The 23,772-nt window shown below is 44.4% G+C and overlaps 1 protein-coding gene across 3 annotated transcripts in view; it reads left to right on the top strand.

Moving 5' to 3' along the window:
- SVIL (supervillin) overlaps positions 1-16,636 on the top strand; it is a 93,857-nt gene extending 77,221 nt beyond the window's left edge. For all 3 annotated transcript variants that reach the window (XM_058532717.1, XM_058532714.1, XM_058532715.1), the window contains 9 exons: positions 2,941-3,092; positions 5,394-5,499; positions 6,127-6,334; positions 7,956-8,089; positions 10,162-10,317; positions 11,969-12,112; positions 13,249-13,373; positions 15,412-15,567; positions 15,666-16,636. In XM_058532717.1, the coding sequence (XP_058388700.1) occupies positions 2,941-3,092; positions 5,394-5,499; positions 6,127-6,334; positions 7,956-8,089; positions 10,162-10,317; positions 11,969-12,112; positions 13,249-13,373; positions 15,412-15,567; positions 15,666-15,752 (1,268 nt within the window). In that variant the 3' untranslated portion in view covers positions 15,753-16,636. The remainder of the gene's footprint in view (positions 1-2,940; positions 3,093-5,393; positions 5,500-6,126; positions 6,335-7,955; positions 8,090-10,161; positions 10,318-11,968; positions 12,113-13,248; positions 13,374-15,411; positions 15,568-15,665) is intronic.
- Positions 16,637-23,772: the final 7,136 nt, after the last annotated feature.

Raw genomic sequence — 23,772 nt, forward strand, 5'->3', positions numbered from 1 at the left:
CGGATGGCATTTGTAATTGCTCCGTGGTCATCGTGGAAGACTGGCCCCTTGGTGACTGCTAGGCCAGCTCCTCAGCACTCATACCCTGCAGACAGCCTGAACTCAGAGCTTGGGATGCTCTTCTGGGACAGAGAGGACAGAAATCAGCAGCTGTAGAGACAGTGCAGCCATCCTCTTGGTGGACGCTGGCCAGCCTGCACAGGCACACAGGGAAGCTGGCTCCTTGGGATGTGAATCGTGGCCTCCAGAGAAGGGAGACTAGAGGCCTCAGTGGTGTCCCACCCTAGTGACCACCTCAGGTGTGGCAGGGCATGGCTTGTGCCCCTACAGGGTCAGGAAACAAGCTGCTCGAGGTACCCAGTGACGCTGGGTCAGGTCACTCCGGAGCATGCTACAGGTCGAGTTGCTATAGTAGGGCTCAGGAAATGGGGGTCTGCTGCAAGACCACTTGCCCACGAGCAGTTCCTCAACCTCAGTCCTGTTACTCCTAAACACACCACTGGTAACTGGTTACTCTGGGAGGTATTTTGATTTCATGATGCATCAACACTTTAAATTAGACCAAGGCTATAAAGATTACATCCAGAAGTTCTTACTAATAAAAGTTTAATCTTTGCTAAAATTAAAAATAAATAAATGAATTAAAATTAAGTTGTATATAGGATTAAATTTGGGTATGTTGAAGAAAATTGCAAGGAAAATCACTTGAAAAGTCTGTTTTATGAAATATTTTTAAGGAAATACAATTCTATTATAGGTATATACACTCAAGTCCATTTTAGAATGTTAGGAGGTAAACATTGGTTATTTAAGTGTGGATATATATTTATACAGTGTATTTAAGTGCTAACAAATCCCAAGATATGTATCAACTGCTGTGATCTATTTTAAGTATGTCTTTTCCCAATAATCTAGTTGACATGACTAATTTTCACTACTTTGAAGAAGGGGATGGCTAATCAAAGGCAAACTTTTGTTCCTATCTAAATTAGTAGAAATCTCAATTGAGTGGCTTCCAAATTAATTGTGGATATTTATAATCTAGTCACTGATGGTTCCTCTTCACTTTGCCCACTTAAAAATACACAAACTTGACCAGTTCAGGTCCACAGTAGATGGCACTCAAGGCTGTGCTTAGTCAAAATATTTTAAGAATTATTATAATCATTTATGAAACTGTCATAGAGTACTTCGTTGTTTTATTTTTCCCCCCAAAGTCCCAGTAGATAGTTGTATGTCATAGCTGCACATCCTTCTAGTTGCTGTATGTGGGACGTGGCCTCAGCATGGCCGGAGAAGCGGTGCGTCGGTGCGCGCCCGGGATCCGAATGCGGGCTGCCAGCAGCGGAGCGCGTGCACTTAACCGCTAAGCCACGGGGCCAGCCCTAGGGTACTTTGTTAAAGGGCCAAAGAAGTCAAGTAAATATGGCCCCTAACCTCTTAAGAACTTAAAACAAATGAACTTTCTTCTTGCCTTCAAACCTCAAGACAAGCATGATTTTGTAAATGGGATTGGAGCTGAGAAACATTGAATCCAGTTATTATCATTGGTTTTTAAGGTGCATGGGTGTTACAGACCTGTATCCACCCGTTGTGGATCCATTGGGACCACCGGGGCATTTGAATCAATAACTTGGCTTCCTGACGCTCACTCAGCCCAGAAGAGACTGTGTCTAGGTCATTCAGGTCCCTGCTCAGCCAACTTGCAGGAAGGCAATCCCATCAACACTCGCCCTGCCACATGTTGCATCCCCCTGTCTGTTTCCCTCATAGCATTCATCACTCTCTGACAGTATCTTGCTCATCTGCAGTCACGTGTCACTTAACGATGGGGATACGTTTTGAGAAATGCGTCGTTAGGCAACTTCATCGTTGTGTGAACATCATAGAGTGTGCTTACACAAACCTAGACGTTATAGCCTACTACACACCTAGGCTCTATAGTACTAATCTCATGGGACCACTGTCGTATACGCAATCCGTCATCGACAGAAACTTTGTTATGCAGCACGTGACTATATTTATTTGTTAGAACGAAAGCAGGGAAGTTGTCTGTCTTGCTCATCATTGTAGTCCCAGTATCCTGAAGAGTCCCTGGCCATTGTGGGTGCTCAATAAATATTTGTTGAACGAATGGATGAGAGAAGTCTAGAGTGAGATATATTCCTAAAGGAAGCAATTTTGAAGTCTGAAATACTGTCTGAAATGACCCACTTGACCAGTTAACCTTCTGTGACTGCTCTTTAGTGACAGCCATCTTCTGTGTGCTACTGAGTTTATCCAGTGCCTGCAAGGGGCTGGACAGTACGGATAATCAGCATTTAATCCTGAGTACAGCCCTGGCGACAGATACTATTTAAATCCCAGATTATTTTATGAAAGTGACATGGCAGCAATTTCTCTTCCATTTCTGACAGAACTTGGAAACTTCAAAGTGTTTTTTCACTAGAATAGTTTTAACAGACTAAATTTCTCCCTTTATGCTTAAACCTGGCCCAGCTGTTGTTTTCAATATCTTTTCTCTACCAGCTAATCTTTTGCCAAAGAGTGGGGTCATATGGAAAACGCGTTTGTGTCTTAGGGAGCCGCTGGTCCTGCACTGGTGGTCCCATCTTTCAATGTCACACACTTGGAGTGATCTGCCACCTTCCTCTGAGGTGACAGGTGTTTTTCTCAGGGTATCCAGAGGGCCCTTCAGATCATTTTTCTCCATTTCGGAGGCTCAGGATCAGTTAACTGGAAGAAAGGTGGTTTTTCCCTTCTCCTGTGATATGATTTACATTCCCTCCAGTAGTGAATGATTTCTCCTCAGCCCCGTGCCCAAAAGCTATTTCTTCACAGTTTGTCCTCAGAGAGCCTGGAGAAGGGAGCCGTGTATCTGCTCTTCTTTTGGTTTCTCAGCCGCCTCCTCCTAAGCCCTCTGCTGTCGTGTGTTTGCAGTGGGAAGTCGGCAAAAGGGAGAGCATCCGATCAGGGTGGCTGGCAAGGAGAAGTGTGTCTACTTCTTCTGGCAAGGCCGGCAGTCGACTGTGAGTGAGAAGGGCACGTCGGCTCTGATGACGGTGGAGCTGGACGAAGAAAGGGGTGCCCAGGTAAGTCCTAGACAGCTGCTGCACCAGAAATGAGAGAAATGTCCTTTCTGGGGAGCCGTAGGGTGTGTGGCCTGGTCCCCTGGAGACCCAGTTCTAATAAACCAAGACAAGTCACCCAAAGCACTTTTAGTCCCCGTCTGGCTTCTCCAGGTTTCAGGCTGTGCCTCCCCTTTCAGCTCCCCACCACTCAGCCAGGAAGGCCACTTGTTGTAACATGATCTTAAACAAAATGTCTGCAAATGGGAGATCCACAAAACAAGGACAAAGAGCCAATGAGTCTTTTTTTAAAGTTTCCACTTAACTAATAATCAAGGAATTGTAGATAAAACAAAGAGATGCTGTTTTCCTCTTCTGAAATTGGTAGAGGTTTTTTAAAGCGTGGATGCGGGGCTGGCCAGGATTCAGGAGGATGGGTAGCACGCATGTTTCCATCGGGACGTGTGACTTACACAGCCATCCTGAAAAGCAGTTTTGGCTCAAGAACCTTAAAAAGCTCATAAGCTTTGATCAGTTATTCCACTTACACAAATCTATCCTAAAGAAATATCAGAGAGTAATGTAAAAGTCAGTATTCCCATCTTCTACATTCCTCACAGCAGCCCCAGTGACTTTTCTAGAACACGTCAGATCGTGTCACTCCCTGGCTCTCCATCACACTTGGACTGCAATCTAAGTGGTCTCCTCGTGGTCTGCCAGCACCTTCGTGATCAGCCCCGCATCTTGCCCCCTGCCCAGGCTGCTCCAGTTTTCCTGCTATTCCTCAAACATACCTGTTTCCACCCACCGCAGGGCCTTTGTGCAATTTCCCCTGTCTGGAACACTTCCCCTGGATCCGCGTGTAACTCTCAGCCTCATATGATTCAGATTTCTCTTCAAGGTCGCCTCCCTATGTTCTCCAAATCCCTCCCCATTCTCTGTCCCTTGCCTATGCATTATTTTTTTCATAGCATTTACCACTACTTACAACTACAATGCCTTTTGTCATTTTGTTTACATTTCCTATACATTTTGTTTACTTATTATCTGTCTTCTCTCACACGCATGAAAGGGACCATGTCTGTCCTGGTCTTATCTATCATTATAACCTCAGGGCCTGCATAATGCCTGGCAGGTACTACTACCCCAATCCAAGGTTGTGTAAACATTTCTTTTTTAGCGTTTGGATTATCTGTGCCTCAGGTCCCATCCTTTAGCACCAGTGATAAAGAGTTGACTCTGGGGTTTTTGGAAAACATGACACCACGTGCAAATATTTTTACTGTCTTGGATGAATAGTTCACAATAGCATGAGTGAAGAGAGCAGAGGAATTTTCTTCAGAAATGGATCAACACTCACAGCCTTCCAGATTTCTAAAGACCAGTCCTCTTCCCTAAAAAATATTTCATGCATATTTTCTACTAGGGGCTGTATTTTACAAATAGTTGTTACTGACCCTTGTATTTTCATTTATTCCTAATAGTGGGTAATTTCAACTGCCTTTTTTTTTTGGTAAAGACCATGAATGAATATTTTAATCATGCCTTCAAAATCATCCTCTGAGTTTTTGAGTCTTAATCTCTCTAGTTTGAGCATTTCATTTTTTATCAGTCCAACTGATGGAAAATCACTTTAGACATTTAAAACACTTCCACAAAATGGCGCTTAATTATACAAAATGGGCTGTGAGATTGATAAATTAACTCATGATGGGAAATGCTTCCTGCCTTTCACAGCTCCCTGACCACAGGCTCACAGCTTCCTCCTTAAGGGAAAATGTCTTGCCAAAGGGAGAGTGAGTTGACCCCACCCTAACTTTATGATGACAAGGAAGAGCGTGTTAACAGGCCAGGGGGCGCTGAGGGTGGTCGGCACGTGACTCTACTGAAATGGTTGCAAAAGAGGCAGTTCTTACCCCAGAATTGCTAAGTGAATGATTGGTCATTCTCAATGCTAAGAGGTATACTTTAACATGTGTTTAAATCAATCATGTTACATCTATACCATGGAATACCATTAAAATACCAAAATTCATGTTTAAAAGAGTATTTAATGACAAAAATATTAAGTGAAGAAAATCAGGGTATAAAGCAACGTAAAACAACAATCCTATTTTTGTTTGGGAAAAATATATACCTGAAAAATACTTTGAAAGGAAAGCTCTACACTAGAATTTTATTAGTGGCTCTCTGTAGATAATACTATCGCTGGCTATTGTTTGTACTTCTTGGTATTTTTCAGATGTCCCACAATAGGCATGTATTATTTTTATGACTTTGAAAAACCAGTGCATATTACTTATTTTAATGTGTTTAAATTGGAAGGTCCAGGTCCTCCAGGGGAAGGAGCCCCCCTGTTTTCTGCAGTGTTTCCAGGGGGGAATGGTGGTGCATTCTGGGAGACGGGAAGAGGAGGAAGAAAATGCGCAAAGTAAGTCCTTTCACTGCTGGGATTAGGTTTTCGTTTTCCTCTCCTGGAAAGTATTTTTATAGGCGTGGGGGTTTACAGTCCGTCTCTCTTCATATCGCTGTGGCTTTACCACCGAGAGCCTCCTCATCTCCGCCCTATAAATCAGCTTTATGGGGGCTCATAACTCCCCCTGTCGCAGACTTGACTTCAACATCCAACTTCGCCTGCGGGAGACTGGAAGATTACTTCACCTTAAACTGAGTCCTCACAGTGACTCTGTTTTAAGGAGGGGAAAAACATTAGTAGATCTTTTATTATAAATTATGAGATTTTTGTTGGCCAACGTCCAAAAAAAAAAATCTTAGCTTTAGATTGTTTTAAAATATGCCTGTTATATGACTTACTTAGGTATTTATAAGTTTTATAAAAATGGTTTTTCTGCATCATGAACTTTTTGCAACCTGCTTCTAACTCGAAAAGAGTTTGCCTTCTGGGCCGGCAGTAAGACAGACAGCCGCTGACTTCAGCCATGGCCTGGCCTCAGGCTCGCCCTTCACTTAAGTCCAGGAAGGTGTTTGCTGTTGACGGCCTTGGGGGGACCCAGAAGGGCAGCACCCCCTGACTCTGTGCCGCTGACGCCCCCTGCAGGTGAGTGGAGGCTGTACTGTGTGCGAGGAGAAGTGCCCGTCGAAGGAAATTTGCTGGAAGTGGCCTGTCACTGTAGTAGCTTGAGGTCCAGGACTTCCATGGTCGTCCTCAACGTAAATAAAGCCCTCATTTACCTGTGGCACGGATGCAAAGCCCAAGCCCACACGAAGGAGGTTGGAAGGACAGCAGCAAATAAAATCAAAGAACAGTGAGTGTTGTATGTGTGTGAGGACCTCTCCTGGAAGGGGCTTCCCTGGGGCACCCGCAGGCTAAGACGGAAAGGCCACCCCAGGGTCCCAGGGGATGCCCTGATGTGCTTAAAGTGACTTCAACAAGGGGTAGTTATGAAGTTGTCAGGCGCTCTTGACGTTCCCGGTGGATGTGACACACAGCTCAGCCAAAACCTCCACTTTGAGGGCTTCCCCCATTTCTGAAGATTCACCTACCTCCATAAAAGACAGAGTAGGAGCCAGGGAAAGGACCCAGACAACTACGTTAATTTCTTCTCAGGTGCGGAGTCAGCTTTGGAATTACAAGCCTGGAGTCCTTTGTTATTTAAAGAGAGCACATTTCTAGATATCTTAGGGATTCAGAGTTTTAGTTTTGTCTGAGCAGTGGGATGTTAAGACTTTAGCTAATGAAGAGTTTGGGAATCCACCAACTGTAACAAACTGTAAGACTTTTGAGAGAACAACTGTGTTTCCACATTCTCAAGGGCAGCCGCCTCACCGCGAGTTATTGGCCTCCACAGGCAGTTCTCAGGCGCAGCACACCAGGTGTTGGGTCTTGTTCCTCTCCCAGGCAGGCACCCACGGTTGACCGCTTACACAGAGAAAGCCCACTAGGACAGAGCATTACGTGAGGACCTCGGGGGAAGAAGTAAGACTGAAGCAAGGAGAAAGAGAAGGCATCCAAGGAGGAGGGCTGTAGTTGCCCGTCACCTGTATGGAGGAGGCTGCAGCTGTGGCTCTGCACTTCCTAGCAGCCCGTGCAAAATGGGATTGCAAGCAGCCAAAGAAATCTCAGGGTCACCCAGTCACTCAGGAGGTGCCTAGACTCCTCAGGCTGAGACCTAGGAGGACCTCAGTGACATCTGTACACTAAAAATGAGGAGTTTCCCAGGGCCACAGCATACCACCCAAGTGCAACTTGGTAAAACCCGTTTTCTGGGCACCAAAACAGTGCAGTGGGGGCGTGCTTCCCTAGTGACCGCTCTGTACCCTAGCGCTACACAGAGAGGGTGGAGAGGAGAAGGCGAGTGACCTTCCACCTGGTAGACAGCTGTGAAGCAAACTGTTCCCCCTCAAAACATCGTTCTGAGGGCTAGGGAGTGGGCAGGATGATAAATGACGCCCAGTGAGGTGTCCAGAGGCATTCATGGCCCATCAGATTTCTCACTGGGACCACTGAGAAAAAACAAAACAAAGCACTCATTCCCACATTCATTCATTCCAGTATTTATTGAGCACCTACTTGGTACCAAGCACAGATACAGATATACGAAGTAGAGACTTGCTAGTGAGCAATCCCAAGTCTGTGTCCCCATGAAGCTTATATTTCAATGGAGAGGACAAGGAATAGAAAATATGTATGTTATATATAAAAATGTATGTCACTTTCATGACACATGTAATCGTACATTCCTCTCTACGGGCCTCCGCCCAAACACATTCATGAACTACCGAGCTTGTTTACCTTCACTAGTAAGACCTGTGTTAGTTAGAAAGTAGAAGAGAGATGGTGAACCCATCTGTAGAGTTAGTCTTGAATGATTTTGTGCTGCCAGCACTTCCCGGGCTTGTAAAAACCACTGGACTTTCTCCGTGCAGATGTCCCCTGGAAGCAGGCCTGCATAGTAGCAGCAAAGTGACCATACACGAGTGTGACGAAGGATCCGAGCCCCTGGGATTCTGGGACGCGTTAGGAAGGAGAGATAGGAAAGCCTACGACTGCATGCTTCAAGGTAACGCAACATTCCGCGGCCTTCCATCGCTAATTAATTCAGTACATGTTTATTGGCATGTACTGTGTACAACACACAGTGAGTCAACCTAGGCTAGGTCCTCACGGGCCTCCAGCTCAATAAGGCTAAATATTATGTGTGACTACTTATAATGCCAAGTAAAAAGTTTATGTGTTATAAAAGAGGTACAGGAGGAGGCCTTGAGAATTAAAAAGGAAAAAAGATTACTTCTGCCAGGAAAATTCACAGACAGCTCCACAAAAGATGCGGCAGTTACGAGGAGCCTCGGAGGTAGGTACGACTTGAAGAGAAGGGAAGAGAAGAAAATTCCAGGAGACAGATGAGCAGTGGCACGGTGTGAACCTATGGAAGAAGATGCTCGCAGTTTGGCCAGGCTCCAGGGTGCAGGGAAGTGGTGGAGTTTAAATTAGAGAGTATGTCAGTTTCATATTTCTTACACAAACTACAGATCCACTTAAATACAGAGTAACGTAGAAGAAAGCTAACAGTTATTAAGCAGTTCGGATGATTCAGGCAATGTCCAAGCACCCGATACACAGTAACTCATTTAATTCTCACAACCCAACACTCTACTATTTTTACAGACAGGGAAACTGAGGCACGGAGCAGTTAATCCGTTTATCCAAGGTTGTACAACAATGGAGTGTACACATAACCCCTCCTTTACATTGCCTCTCAATTTTTATAAACTTTTATATAGCTTTTCAAAAATAATTCGTATTGATGATGGAGAATGTTGGAAAGTACAGAGAAGTTAAAAAAGAAAGTAAGTCTTATAATCACATCTCTCAAAGATGACCAAAATGAACATTTCTATCTGTTATATATACATAGCTATTTTTAAAAAATAAAATTTGGATAGCATTATACATACCATTTTGTAACTAACTTTTTCCCTTTGTTGTGAACAATTTCCCAAGTTGTTAATATTTAGACTATTAATGGCTGCAAGGTATTCTATGAATATTCTATAATATATGCCATTCTCTACTTGTCTCCTTATAGTGCAGAGTTGAGTTATTTCCAACTTTTCTCTATTATATAATAATGCAGTTGTGAATAATTTTTATAAGAATTATCTGCATTTATTCCTAGTTAGAGTGAATTCCTAGATATGGAACTGCTGTGTAAAAGTTATGAAAGTCTTATAGTACGTGTCAATGAGTGTGTCAACACAACATCTGCTCCAAGTTTTATTCTCACCAGCGATGTACAAAAGTGTGCATTTCTCAGCACAGTCATAGACTTGATTTGATGGGGGAAAACTACTACCTAAGCACTGTTTTCATTTAATGTTTTAAATTAGAAGTACTGGTAAACACTCTCTGTATGTATTTCTTAGCCGTTTGTATTTCTGCTTTGGTGAATGTTTTTGCCTTTTGCCCATTTTTATTGAGATATTTATCTTTTCATTATTATATTCCTTTATATACTAAGGATATTAACAAGTTTCCATATTTTCCATTTTGTCACTCACCTCTTCATTTTGTTTGTTTTTTGCAATGTAATTTTTCATTTTTATGCTGTCTATGCATGAATCTCTTCCCTTTGATGATTTCTTTTACAATTATAATTAAAAAGGCCTCCCCGCCTCCAATGGGCTCAGACAAACTCTACCTTTTTGTGTGTGTGTGTGCGGAAGATCAGCCCTGAGCTAACATCCATGCCAATCCTCCTCTTTTTGCTGAGGAAGACTGGCCCTGAGCTAACATCTGTTGCCAGTTCTCCTCCTTTTTTTCCCCTTTTTCTCCCCAAAGCCCCAGTAGATAATTGTATGTCGTAGTTGCACATCCTTCTAGGCGCTGTATGTGGGACACCGCCTCAGCATGGCCGGGCAAGTGGTGCGTCAGTGCGCACCTGGGATCTGAACCCGGGCCGCCGGTAGCAGAGCACACGCACTTAACTGCTAAGCCACGGAGTCGGCCCCCAAACTCTGCCTATTTTTATACTAATTCTTTGATTATTTCAGATTTTACGTTAATTCTTCAGTCCATCTGGAATTTACTTCAGTTCATATTTTGTCTTTAGCTTTGTTCTCTTTTCTTTCAAAGATCCTGGAAATTTTAACTTCACACCCCGCCTGTTCATCCTCAGCAGTTCCTCTGGCGATTTCTTAGCCACAGAATTCATGTATCCTGCCCGAGACCCCTCTGTGGTCAATTCTATGCCCTTCCTGCAGGAGGATCTGTATAGTGCACCGCAGCCAGGTACAGCCCACAGAAGCGGGTAGTTGTGCCAAGCAGCAGAAGATACACCTTCCAAAAAGCCTTTTTATTTTACTTTCGTATTTATTAAGCAGTTTTTTATTTGCCCAGAACACTTTCTTATATTATCTCATTAATCCTCATACCTACCCCAAAAGGAAGGTGACATCAACCACTTGTTACAAAAAAGTATAAGAAACTGAGGCTCAGTTACTTAACTCACCAAATATATCAGTTAAGAATAGGTTGAACACAACAGTGTCAGGCCTGGCATCTCTGCTGTTCTCCCAGCCTTCCCTCAGTCTCATTGCTTCATGGTCCCCAGTTGGCTGCCCCTGCTCCAGCCGTCATGTTTTCATTCAAGACAGAAAGAAAGGGATAGGAAAAGGGCAGTGATGGCCATGTCTCTCCCTATATCAGATAAAGCAAAAGCTTTCCCAGAAGCCCCCAGCAGACTTCTGCTTACATCCCACTGGCCAGAGCTCTGTCACGTGGCCACCCTCAGCTGCAAGGGAGCCTGGGAAAGCAAGTGGTCGAGGAGCAGGGGGTTGGGAGTATTTGCAGGGTGTCTGCCATACCAAGGCTGTACAGCAGGGCCAAGGCTCTCGCCTGTGTCTTCTGATCCCAAGGTCCCGCTAGAACAGCCCACCACCTCAAGACAGAACCTGTGTGCTCTCGTTCTGGTTGGGACAGTCACAGTCACCGGAGAACAGGCTGTGTAGACCCTCTTGCCCTCCCTGCAGTCGAGTCTGAGGTCAGCTGCCCTTGCCCTCAAGGCTTCTCCCCCTCACATTACACAGCCTGGAGCTGCAGCCAGGAACCTCGCCTTAGGGTGGCAGCCCGGGGCACCTCCTTAAAAGCTTGACTGGTGCACCTGTCATACTGTGGGAACTATTAGCAAGTGTCTTAAAAGAGGCTGCTCCCCACCCTCTCCATCCTGTGGCTCAGGATGATTATCACCCTCCACAGGGCTTTTCAAGTATGTGGTTTTCACAGTCCTCAGAAAAGGACTGTGAAAAGGGCCTCGGGGCGGGCTGAGCTAGCAGGTGTAGCAGCCCTGTGCCACATGGAGTAAGAGTCAGGCTGACGGTCTGATGAAGACAAAAAGCGAGAAACACTTGATTTTTAGAGCCCATTTCTTTCTCAAAGAACCACGGACTTACATCACCTGCGAGGCAGTCATACATGGGTCATGAACATCAGTCACCTGGAGGGCAGGTGTGATGTACCCTCCAGTTTGAATATGCGCTTTGGAGATAAATGGGGCTAATGACCCTTGAGAGGCACATGCATGATCGCATGATCCGTTCCACTCCTAGCACCTGCTCATGCCCAGAGGGGCTGCTGGCAGGCGACGGTTGAGGAGGGGCCAAGGGAGAGGGAATTGGAGGGGAGATGGGGGGAGGGAAGGAAAGATGCCCACATCATCAGTACCTCCTCTCTGCTTAGAGGCTCTTCCTGATTTAGCATTCACGGGGCTGAGGGGTCGTGGAGACCCTTCATTTGCTCCTTCACCCCTGATTTAACCGCCAAGGGGGTTGGCCCCATGGACAAAGGCAGCAGGGAGGGAAGGCATCCGCTGGGTTTGGGAAGAGTGACCCAGAAGTGTCCGTGCAGGAGCTCCTGATTGTCCGCTCTGTCCTCTCTCTCCCAGCACTTTTCCTCGTGGACAATCACCACGAGGTGTACCTCTGGCAAGGCTGGTGGCCCATCGAGAACAAGATCACCGGTTCCGCCCGCATTCGCTGGGCCTCCGACCGCAAGAGCGCCATGGAGACGGTGCTCCAGTACTGCAAAGGTCAGGCGGGCAGGGAGCGGGCGCGGCCGCGGGGCGGGCCGGGAGCCCCTCTGCCCCAGACAAGCTTCCCTCCAGAGGCTGTGCCCTGAGGGTCTTCTGCAGATTTGGTCAGAGTCCCAGACCAGTCTTGCCCTTTCTGTGTGTGCCACCAGCCTTGGTAAAGCCTGGGAGACAGCAGTGAAACTAGTTTATGTTTTCTTTACCTTTCTGAGGCTTATTAATCTCGAGATTAGTGCATTCTCGGCTGCCAGCATGGATGAGAATTCATTTCTCTCTTATAGTACAAGGCCATCTGACTTGTGCGCCTCGAGGTTAAAGGCTGCATTGTGGGATGCCCCCGACGGGTTAAAATCCTTTTGCACCCGGGGTCGGCCATGCTGCAGGACACTCGGGCCTCACCCGCGCGTGCGTCCACACCCACACTGGCGAAGAGTGGAAAGCCCCCCAAGGGGCTGGAAAGCCAGCGGCCACCTTGTTATCATCATTCATGATTATTTTTAGTATTATATCTGAAAAGAAAGATCTATAGTCAATTTATGGATTCGTACTATATTGTCCACCTGAAATTTGTGGTATTTTATATAAAATGAGGATGCCAGTTATTAATTCTTATCTGAATTTTTAAGGTTTTGTTGATTAGTTTAGTATCATTGAGTTTGTACAGTTGATTTTCTCTTGAAAAGCTCTGTAGTAATAAATAACTTAAATTTTCCACCACGTTTAAGCTAACATGGCTTGTAAAATGCCTCCATGAGCTATTTAATTCACACTGAACTGAATGCTGCTTTAGGAAGTCAGAGGAACACGTCTACCATGAGTGCGGGAGGAAAAAATGTCTCACTCCGAAGCTGCAGAGAGAGGCTTCCATCCACCAGGGATCCAGAAGCATTTTGTTGGGTTCAGGAAGTATAGAGTCAGGTCGATTACATGCAATTTTATGCCTAGTCATAGGCATAAAATTAACATTTTATATAAACATCATCCATGTGTTGTTATGAACTGCTCCTAACTTCTGTTTTAAGCATGAAGTCAAGAGATCCAAACAAAGAAGAAAACATTTCAGGGGAAATCAGAGAAAGACAGGGTCTTCAGGCCCACCCTGGGTCTACTGACATTTGCATTCCGTGTACCTACAGGAAAAAATATCAAGAGGCCGCCCCCCAAGTCTTACCTTATCCACGCTGGTCTTGAACCCCTGACCTTCACCAACATGTTTCCCAGCTGGGAGCACAGAGAAGACATTGCAGAAATCACAGAAATGGTGAGCACGCGTCCACAGAAATGATGGCTCCCCCGCCTATGGATTGTGGGTTCACTTTACCTGGGGGAGAAGCATCCAGTTGCATTTTCGAAGTGAGAAAATGTTTTTTTCTTTTACAACATGTTAACAAGTCTTCATAGAATCAGCTTAGGAAGAGGAAAAGCCTAAGGAGAAATCAGTTGAACTCTTGGGGTAATTTTCTACACATAATGCTCAAATTAAAAAAACTTAAAAGCAAAGATGAATTTAATTAATCTGAAGAATATATATAAAAAGTCTGTTGCTTCTCAAGCTCCGTCTAAGGCATGACAAAATCCTCATGTTTCAGACATTCACCTTGTGTCAGAGGAGACACAGAATAAACCTGTGACGAGTTAACCTGCTCAAGTAACTCAGTGAGCAAATGTATTGTGAGTCACCCCGAGAATGTCCTGCTCAATATCTCATTAACGTTCTTTTTTATGAGACCACCTGGTATTAGCACAGGAAGCATTTATCATAATCTCTATTTACCAAAACATATTATTAACCAGAATGTTATCATTTCCATCCACACAGAAAAAAGGAAGCTTACTACAGCTAAGCGGAATTTCTTAATTTATGAGTTTTTAACATTGCTAGCAATAGCAATTCCAGGGGTGTTTTTGGTTTTAGTGGGAAAGAGGTTTGTTCTGGTTTGATTTTCTTCCTGTGCAGGAGGGCTGCTTTTTTGGGGGAGATGACATGAGTGTATTTTATAGGAGGTCTGAATTAGTTTAAACAAACAAACAAACGTTCCCTGCTGCACTGCTTGACAACGGAGGGAGCCTGTGTGGAGGGGCGTGCCTCGCTGCGGACGGTGACCTCTCTCTGTGGCCGGATGGACTTGATCTGCACAGGAGGGGCTAAGGCAGCCTCTGCACAGTCATAGGCATACGATTAACATGTATATTATGTTAAAATGAACTCACTAAGGCAGCCTGCTCTCCAGCAGACCTAGTGCGATGGCCATGTTCACTGTAAATATGTGGTCGACCAACCTCAGAGCTCTAGAGATTACGAACACCGTCGCTGCCGGCTCGGTTCAGGGCCGTAAATCACTGCCACTTTCCTGCATCGAGATCCCTGGGGGCCGTCAGCGGGCTGTAGAATGTCGTGTGCAGGCTCTCGGGCTTTCAGCCAGTGGACAGGCGGGCCTCCCACGCCAGCAAGTTGTAATAATAATTAACATTCACTGAGAGCCCTCCCTGCACCAGGCACGGCTCCAAGCACTTGTCATTCATTTTCTCCTTTAATTTTGACGACAGTCCATTAAGATTCGTCTTATCATCCCCATTTTACCGGTGAAGGAGCCGAGGCACAGACACGTGAAATAGCTTGCCCAGGTCTTCAGGCACAGGCTCGCTCTGCACCCGCCTCTGGACCACTAGTCTGTACCAGATGCTGCTGAATGCGGCAACGCTATCAGCCGTTCATTCCCCCACCCACCCACCCAATAGGAAGGCAGCCAATCTGGGATCCCAAGTTAATGGAGGAAGATGATTTTCCAGGAATAAAAATAACCCGTTCAAATCAAACGCACATAGCAGTTTAAAAAAAATCTTGATTCAGCCCCAGCATGTTCTAGATGCATTTTCTTCTTTTTTTATTGTGGATTAAGAAATGGGGTCTTGGGGGAGGAGGGAAGTGCAATTCCTTTTAAGGTTAATTATTTTCAAATATTTTTAAACAAATTCCATTATTTGGGTGCTTCTGGCATTTAGAGTTCAAATTTAATAATCTTATGCAATAATTCACTCATGTAATAGTCCCTAGACATTTTGTCTGAGGCAGCCCTGAGACCAGATTTATTTGAAACTTGGTGGATTGGGTGAGAAGACATCTAGAAGTTGGGAGATCTGCCGGCATTTCCTTTCCCCGTCAGAGCCCTGTTCACCCCCGAGTTGTGGGCTCCAGGCTGGGGTGGGGACTGGACACGCTGCGTCTTTGCAGGCACGTGATCAAATGTGTCCAGACCTGGGACACAGAGTTCTCCTCTCTGCTCCCCCCTCTTCTCTAGGATACAGAAGTTTCGAATCAGATCACCCTTGTGGAGGATGTCTTAGCCAAGCTCTGTAAAACCATTTATCCACTGGCTGATCTCCTCGCCAGGCCACTGCCCGAGGGGGTTGACCCTCTAAAGCTTGAGATTTATCTCACCGATGAAGACTTTGAGGTAAGTATTTCTGCAGGTGGGATAGCAACTAGGCAGCACGCTTGGCTGGGGCGAGAGTCCTGTTACTCAGCTGCTGGGCTTTTCTCCCGCTCCTCCAGCTTGCACTCGACATGACAAGAGACGAGTACAACGCACTGCCCGCCTGGAAGCAGGCGAACCTGAAGAAGGCTAAAGGTCTGTTCTAGGGGCGAGATGCTGGGCGAACCGCTGTCCTCACTTTCAATACCGTTGGACCAGGAAAATGGAGATTGTTTTGGACTGGTATTTTAAAAAATATTTTTTAATCAGAGTTTTCAACACCTGAAGTTATGAGCTCTACTGCTTGTCCTGGAGTTGTGTATTTTGTAAATGTTTCAGAGAACTCTTTGGAAAGTCTCCTTCCACGATACAGCGGGTCATGTTAATAAAGTAGCCTGGTGTGCACTCAAGCAGCTCCTCAGCGGCTACTCCAGCACTGCCCTCCTGTTCCAGCTAAGCGTTGCCTACATTTTTTGAAGCAGTTCTCTTTATAAAGTGTTATTTTGATAGTTTGTGAATTCTAAAATATATATATATTTATATAAACACCATATAAATCAAATATGTATTTAACAAAGCAATATATATTCATTCACTTTTAAGATTTCTTTTTTTTTTTTTTTGGTGTCAAAATAATATTAAAAAGTAGATGGAATTGCTTCTACAGAGTTAGCTCTGCCACCGACACGTTTCTTCACACACTTTCAGAGACGTCTCCTTCGGCATTAGGTCTGGCTTGTTCTGAGTGCTGCTTCCGGTGCTAAAATGAACAAAGAATTTGTACTTCCAGCATGGGCTCTGAAGAATCTGTGCAAATATACCATTCTACCTTAATATCGCCCCAAAATGTATAGTGCCTTGTTTTTATGTACAGTTTATATACAGAAAAGTTTGCTCTGCATTTTTTGATGGTGGTTTGGAACATTATCTACAATTTTACTCTAAAATAGTAGAAATAAAAAAACATCTCAATTTCTAATTCCTGTTGTAAACATTAAACATGTCATTTTGCGATGTAGGACTCCAAAATAAAAGCTTCAGAATAAACACAGCAAGTAATTGATTGGTTCACATTGAATTCCAAGCATGTTCCTTTCTGAAAAATATTTTCTTGTAAATGTTAACTTAGTATTAATATTTCACCATTAACTATTAACTGCTGTAACTTTTAATTTAGGGCAAGATTTTGTACAAGGTCATAAGACTAAATAGACAGATATTCGACCCATAAAATTAGTTCTGAGTACTATGTTGAAGACATATTTTTGCAAATCATCATTCAACAGAAACTCTTTCCCCTACAACTGTATGTACATCTCAAATTCAGGATCTCAGTGCCTTTTTAAAAAGATTGAATATATAAGGTGTTTAGAAAACTTGAAAATGAGTTAGAAAACTCCTCAAAAGCTCATATGTTCTTAAAATCCCAAATCTGTGGTTTTGAACAAATTCTATAGACATACTATGAGTTGTTAGCCCTTCCCCTTTTGGTCTAAGTTATAGCATGATAGCACATTTGCCTTAAACTTTGTCACTTGTGTGTCCCCACCCTGGGACAGCACCAGGGTCAGGGGCCTGTAACTCACCTCTTTATGACTGTGTGATATTGGGCAGTCACTGCACTTTCCCACCTCAATTTCTTCTTTTTTGAAATAGGAGTGAAGACTAGCTCTGCTGCCCACATCACAGGATTGATTCTTGGTGAGGATCCAGTGGAAGTTTCTTGAATACTGTCAAGTGCTAATACCTGCTGGTGTTAATATTGTTATGGTAGCTGACATAGGAAAGCATGAGAGTTGAAGTTAAAGAATGTAGTCACATACTCAGAAATTATAGATTAAACCAAGATGAGAAGAATCATCCAAAGATCTAAGTGTAGAAGGAAAAGTAGAGAGAGGAGTTCAAAGTATAGGTCCTGTAGGTAGTAAGCAAAGAGGAGCAGAGAAGGATTCATAGAGCCAGTAGGGCGACCAGTGGAGTGTCAGAAAGAGGCAGGGCTGCCTACATCGGTGACAGTTCAAAGGAGTCACCTGGATCCTTATATACACAGAAGGTAACTTCGGTTGGGATAAGAACTTCCAATGGAGAGCTTGCTGTGGACAATAGGTAAGATGAGTGTCATCAGCAATATTCATTGCCACCACATTGTCCCAAAGTGCTTTAAAATTATCTGTATCTACTTGCATTAAACGTTGTCCCCCAGAGGCTGCTGTCAGTCTGCTTCTCGCCTCTTCTCTGCAAACCGGGCACCCCGTCTTGTATGCCATTTTCCTTTTTGCCTCTTTTCCTCTGTGATGTTTCTCGCATCTCTTTCCTACTTACAGAATTAGATCTTCTCTTACGTGGATTTTCTGATCTTTTTCCCTTCATGGCTACAACTTGTGACCTTTGCATACTGGGAAAGGACCCAGCTAAAAACTTGAATTGCTAAATCTTAACAACTCAGCCAATAAGTTGCCCCAAAGCTTCAGGCCCTCTCCAGAGCCACTCCAGAAGCAAACGGCCCTGGTGAACTTTTATGAAACACGGCAGAGTCAGGTAATTGGTGTGGCCTTAATTTGCTGCTTTTGAACCAAAGGACTTTTAAAGAGGGGACCTGATGTTTGGGCTGAGATTGACATCAGAGCTGCAGTGGGATAATGAGATAGATGTCATGTGTCTTCAGAGGCGTTGGAGGAACCGGACTAGTATAAGCAGTTTCCAGAGGAGTGGAACCCTCGTCCTTCTTTGTTCCTCTTGGGCTGTGCCCATGTCAGGGTCAAGGGAAGGCTGTCAGGGGCTCACTTCCTTCTGCTTTTTTCAAAACTTCAGCCCCACTCGTAGAGCTCCCATTTGGGTAAAAGGAGATGCATTCCAGAAACAGTTTGTGAATCCATTGTAGTCCTTTGCTTTTGTTGTTTTTCTTTCTTTCTAATTATAAAAGTAACACTTCTGTCTACACAGAGACTTGCACACGAATATTCATACCAACATTATTCATAATAGCCCAAACCTGTAAACAACCCACTTGCCCATCGACTGAGAAATGGATAAACAAAATGTGGTCCATCCATGCAGCAGAATACTATCCAACAATACAGAGAACAAACCACTGATACACGCGGCAACACGGATGAACCTCAAACATGGTATTAAGTGGAAGAAGCCAGATATAAAAGGCCATATATTGTTTGATGCCATTTATATGAAATTTCCAGAAAAGGCAAATCCATTTAGACAGAAAGCAGATCAATGGTGGCTGGAGATGGAGATGGGAGTGAAGGTTGACTGCAAATGAGCACAAGGGAATTTTTTTTGGGTGATGGAAATGTTCTAAAACTGGGTTGTGGTGATGCACACTCTATAAAAGTACTAAAACTAATTGAATTGTACACTTACATAGGTGTATTTTATGGCATATATATTATACCTTAAGAAAGCTGTTTAAAAAATTAGTTACACTGGGGCCTGCCCGGTGGCGCCAGTGGTTAATGCGCGCGCTCCGCTTCAGAGGCCCGGGGTTCGCAGGTTCAGATCCCGGGAGTGCACCGATGCACCGCTTGACAAGCCGTGCTGTGGCGGCCTCCCATATACAGTAGAGGAAGATGGGCATGGATGTTAGCCCAGGGCCAGTCTTCCTCAGCAAATGAAAGGGAAAAAAGAGGATTGGCATCAGATGTTAGCTCAGGGCTGATCTTCCTCACAAAAAAAAAAAATAGTAACACTGATCTATGTGAAAAATGCAAACATTGTAAGGATATATAATTTAGGAATTAAAAATATAGATATTCCCACTGTTAAAGAAATATTCATGACACGTGTTGAGACAGTAAGGCAGACTTTATTCAGGACTATTGCAGTAGATATAGGAACCACTGCAAGGAGGTTTTGCTGTAGGGCAGAGAGATTGGGCTTAACTCCAAATACTCAAGAAAAAGTGGGAATTTATAGCCCAGGAGCAGAGCAGGAGGGGTCAGTGGATGGAACATTACTAAGTGGAAATGTGAGGGGTAAGGGGGGATTCTGGCTAAACTGACCTAACAGGATTCTTGCTAAAGGAAGCCAGGGGGTCGGACATCACCCTCGGGATGGTGGTGGAGGAGGAACCCAATCAGCTAACAAGGGTGATCAGGTAACTTGGGTGCAGGATCTGGCTAAACCCACTTGACAGAATTCTTGCTACTAGTGGGCTCTTGGAGACATGCCCAGGGACAGGACCCAGTCGGGCTCAGAGGAGCCTGACTACAGTGTGGTCAGGAGAGCATCTTTGTCACCACTTTCCAAATACAAGTACTTCAATAATTTGATTTATAGTCTTCTAGATTTTTCTTTACACCTACTAACAGAGATGTATGCTTATATTTTTTTGAAGAGAAAAGTTGCATTTGTTCTTTGGCATCTAAATTTTTCTGTTAACAATAGGGCTCAGACCCTGGTCCTTGGATGTTTATCCGGGTGTGTGTGAGGTTCTGAGATCACATGAGGCCCAGTGTCAAGGCCTAAATCAGCAATTGTGGGGACCCAGCCCCACCCATCCCTCCCCACAGCCATTCCACATTCCTCCCTGAGGGCAGGCAGCCTCAAGCTAGGGTCAGAGAAAGGATTTGGGGATTTATTTTCACAGGCCTTTCTTGATCTCAGATCTAGAGTAAAGGCCAGAAGCCTCAAAACAGGCCTCTGTACAAAGCCTTTCTGAACAGCAGTGCAGTGAGTGACTAGTAAGAGTCAGGGGGAAGACAAATCAAAGATCAAGGTGATGATTCAAAGGCAAAAGATATTCCTCGACTTATGAAGAGGTTACATCCCGATAAACCCATCGTAAGTTGAAAATACAAGTCTAAGATACCCCTAACCTACTGAGCATCCTAGCTTAGCTTCACCTACCTTAAACATGCTCAGAACACTCACATTAGCCTGCACTTGGGCCAAATCATCTCACACAAAGCCTATTTTATAATAAAGTGTTGCACATCTCATGTAACTGATTGAATACTGTACTGAAAGTGAACAGAAGGGCTGTCTGGGTACAGAATGGTTGTCAGTGTATCAGTTGTTCACCTTGTGATCACGGGGCTGACCAGGAGCTGCGCTCACTGCCGCTGCCCAGCATCACGGGAAAATCGGACCGCACATTGCTAGCCTGGGAAATGATCACAATTCAAAATTCGAAGTATAGTTTCTACTGAACACATATCGCTTTTGCACCATCATAATATTGAAAAATCATGAGTCGAACCGTTACAAGTCGGGGACCAGCTGTAGTGGAAAATTGAATACAGTCATACGTTGCATAACGACGTTTCAGTCAATGACAAACCACATATGCAACAGTGGTCGCGTAAGATCAGCCCCATACAGCCTAGTGTGCGGTAGGCTATACCACCTAGCTCTGTGTAAGTACACTCTATGGTGCTCGCACAACAATGAAATCGTCTAATGACACATTTCTCAGAACGTGTCACTGTCGGTAAGCGACGCATGGCTGTGTATTGGTATGGCATTTGATCCAAAGAAAAACTCCTACTTTACTTTTAAAAAGTCAGTGCATTGCCTTGGCATGCACTTGCTCTTTCTGTGTCAGAGAAAGGATGTTAGGGCTGCTTCAGACAACCTACAATAGATGTATGCCAAGAGTTAGTTCAAAAAGATGGTCTGCAAGGGGAAACATCAGACTTTCTGTTCCCACAATCAGTACCCTGATTTGCTGCGAGTGTTGAGCTTGTTGGAAACACCCCACAGGTTTCGCCATTTGAATGCACAGTGCATAATGTTGACCCTTGAGGATTAATAGGGAAGAAAGATTAACAGACCAGCGTCCCTCATCTCTCATGATGAACTGGTCATCTACTGAGCTTTTATATCATGCTGCTGAGATTGAAAGGAAAGCTGTTAGGAGCAGAAATGAATACTAGCTAAAGTAATGGAAGGCAGTGTCCCAAATACCTCAGCCTTAACGTTCCTTCACAGTCTCAACAGAGTTGTGGGAAATGTTCTTGACACCTAATGCCGTGGAGCTCTGGAAGTCTCTTCAGGGATATATATTGGAACTGACTCGTATTATCTGGAAATTGGCATAAATTGCCTGTTATTAAATCTCACTGAATTATTAAGTCCAACTTTACCATCTAACACCATTTTAGCATCTGTCCTGAAATGGTTGTAACAGGATGTATCTCCATAAAGGTAAAGAAATATTGAACAACCACTGAACAGGAGCCTTATGCCGATGTAGAAGCAAAGAACCATGAAATGGGACAGGGAAGAGAGACAAGCAGAACTGGTACATTCTGATCAGTGGTTTCTACGTATGAAAAAAGCAAGCAACTAAACAATGCACTTAGGAACTCTAAGACGTTGTTAGTGTCAGAGCCATCCCAGGAGGCGATTATCAAATAGGTACCCTACCTCTCCTCCTCCTGTCTTCCCTTGCTTCCTCCATCCACATCTCCAGTGGTTCCTTCCCCACCAAACACTTGTGCTTCCTGAAGGAGGCCCTTCTATTTTTTAAATCAGAATCACAAAAAGCTAGCATGGAGCATCATTTACCAATGATATTTCAGGTCCAGATGGGAAATATCTTTTTCTTGTTGTTGGGTAGGGTCTTTCCACAGGTCAGATCTGACCACAGTGGCAGCCACATCATCTGCTGAAGTGTGTTCATAGTATAAGTGTTGTAGCCTCCAGACCTGTCAATATTGGCACTGGTCCATATTCATCCATAACCGCGTGTATTTACTACTCATTCATTCAATATTTATTGAGTGTGTGCAAAGTGTAAGGCTGAGCAGAGAATACAAATATGAGTTATATCTGGGCTCTGATCCCACAAGGAGCTTGTATTCCAGGAGAGGAGAGAATGATGATAATGCACCAAAAAGCATAAATAAATATGCAATGGGAGTCTGTTATGGGTTGAATTGTGCACCCTTCCCCACCACAAAAAAAAAGATATGTTGGAGTCCTAACTCCCAATACTGCAGAATGTGACCTTATTTGGAGAGTCTGTAGGTAATGAAGTTAAATGAGATCGTTAGGGTGGGCCCTAATCCAATATGACTAATGTCCTTATATGAGGGAAATTCGGACACAGAGACAGGCATGCATAGAGGGAAGACCATGTGAAGACACACAGAGAAGACAGCCATCTACAAGCTGAGGAGAGAGGCCTCAGAAGAAACCAACCCTGCCAACACCAGATTTCTTGCCTCCAGAGCTGTGAGATAATACATTTCTGCTTTTTAAGCCTCCCAGTCTGTGTACTTTGTCACAGCAGCTCTAGGAAATTTACACAGTGTGCAAAGGGGACTTCTGGTTGGAGAGAGGACCGAGAGGAGGAGTCAGGGCAGCTCCATGGAGGAAGCCTCATCTGGGAAGGCCTGGAAGGACGAGTGGGATTTCTCATTGCAGCTGGGCATCAGCCCATCAGGCCACAGCTCCGAAGGGGAAGATTTGGAGAGCGGGAGATGGAGAGGAAGGGCACGCAAGTCTCCTAGCTACGGCACAGGCAGGAGAAGGGAACAGCAAGTAGGGCTTCATGGCTGAAGTGAAGGTGCAGAAAAGGGAGAACAAAGCTGGAAATGGACAGGCTGATGGGCCCAGGGCAAAGGACGTATTCAGGTATGAGGATGGTCAATCTGGGACTGACTTCCCTGGTCTCCAGGCTGCTCCCCTTTCTCATGGTGACCCAGTGTGTCTGTGTCTGGTTTCATCCTACCTGCTTACCTTATACTGTGTGCCAACACTTCCATCTTTCTTTACAGTCAAATCACTGGAGGTGTTGACTGTCTCAATCCCCTTCTAGTCTAGTCTCCTGATGAAGATATTTCTGAAATCTCTAGCAGACAGCATAGTTCCTGGGAACGGCTGGCCTAGGGTTTTCTATACAACAGTCCCAGTTTTTGCAGATATCCAGCGACCACAAGGTTGCTCTGCCAAATGTGGCTTTAATCTTAGAAGCCACACAAGACGACAAGAAACGATTCTCTTGCATTGAAAACATTTAAAGTTTCTGAATCTTGCGCTTATATTGCTATTTTAAATGTTAAATGTAAGTGCTTTTTAAATTTTGGTCCTTTTTAAAATATGTATATTTCAATAGCTCTGTGAGATAGATTGGGCATGTTGTAGATAAAAGACCGAGGCGTCCAGAACGACAGGGACGTGGCTGAGATGGCAGACGTAGTTATGCAGAGGCAGCGCAAGACTGCA

The sequence above is a fragment of the Diceros bicornis genome, chromosome 36 (genome assembly GCF_020826845.1).
Source record: "Diceros bicornis minor isolate mBicDic1 chromosome 36, mDicBic1.mat.cur, whole genome shotgun sequence".
NCBI lineage: Eukaryota > Metazoa > Chordata > Mammalia > Perissodactyla > Rhinocerotidae > Diceros > Diceros bicornis.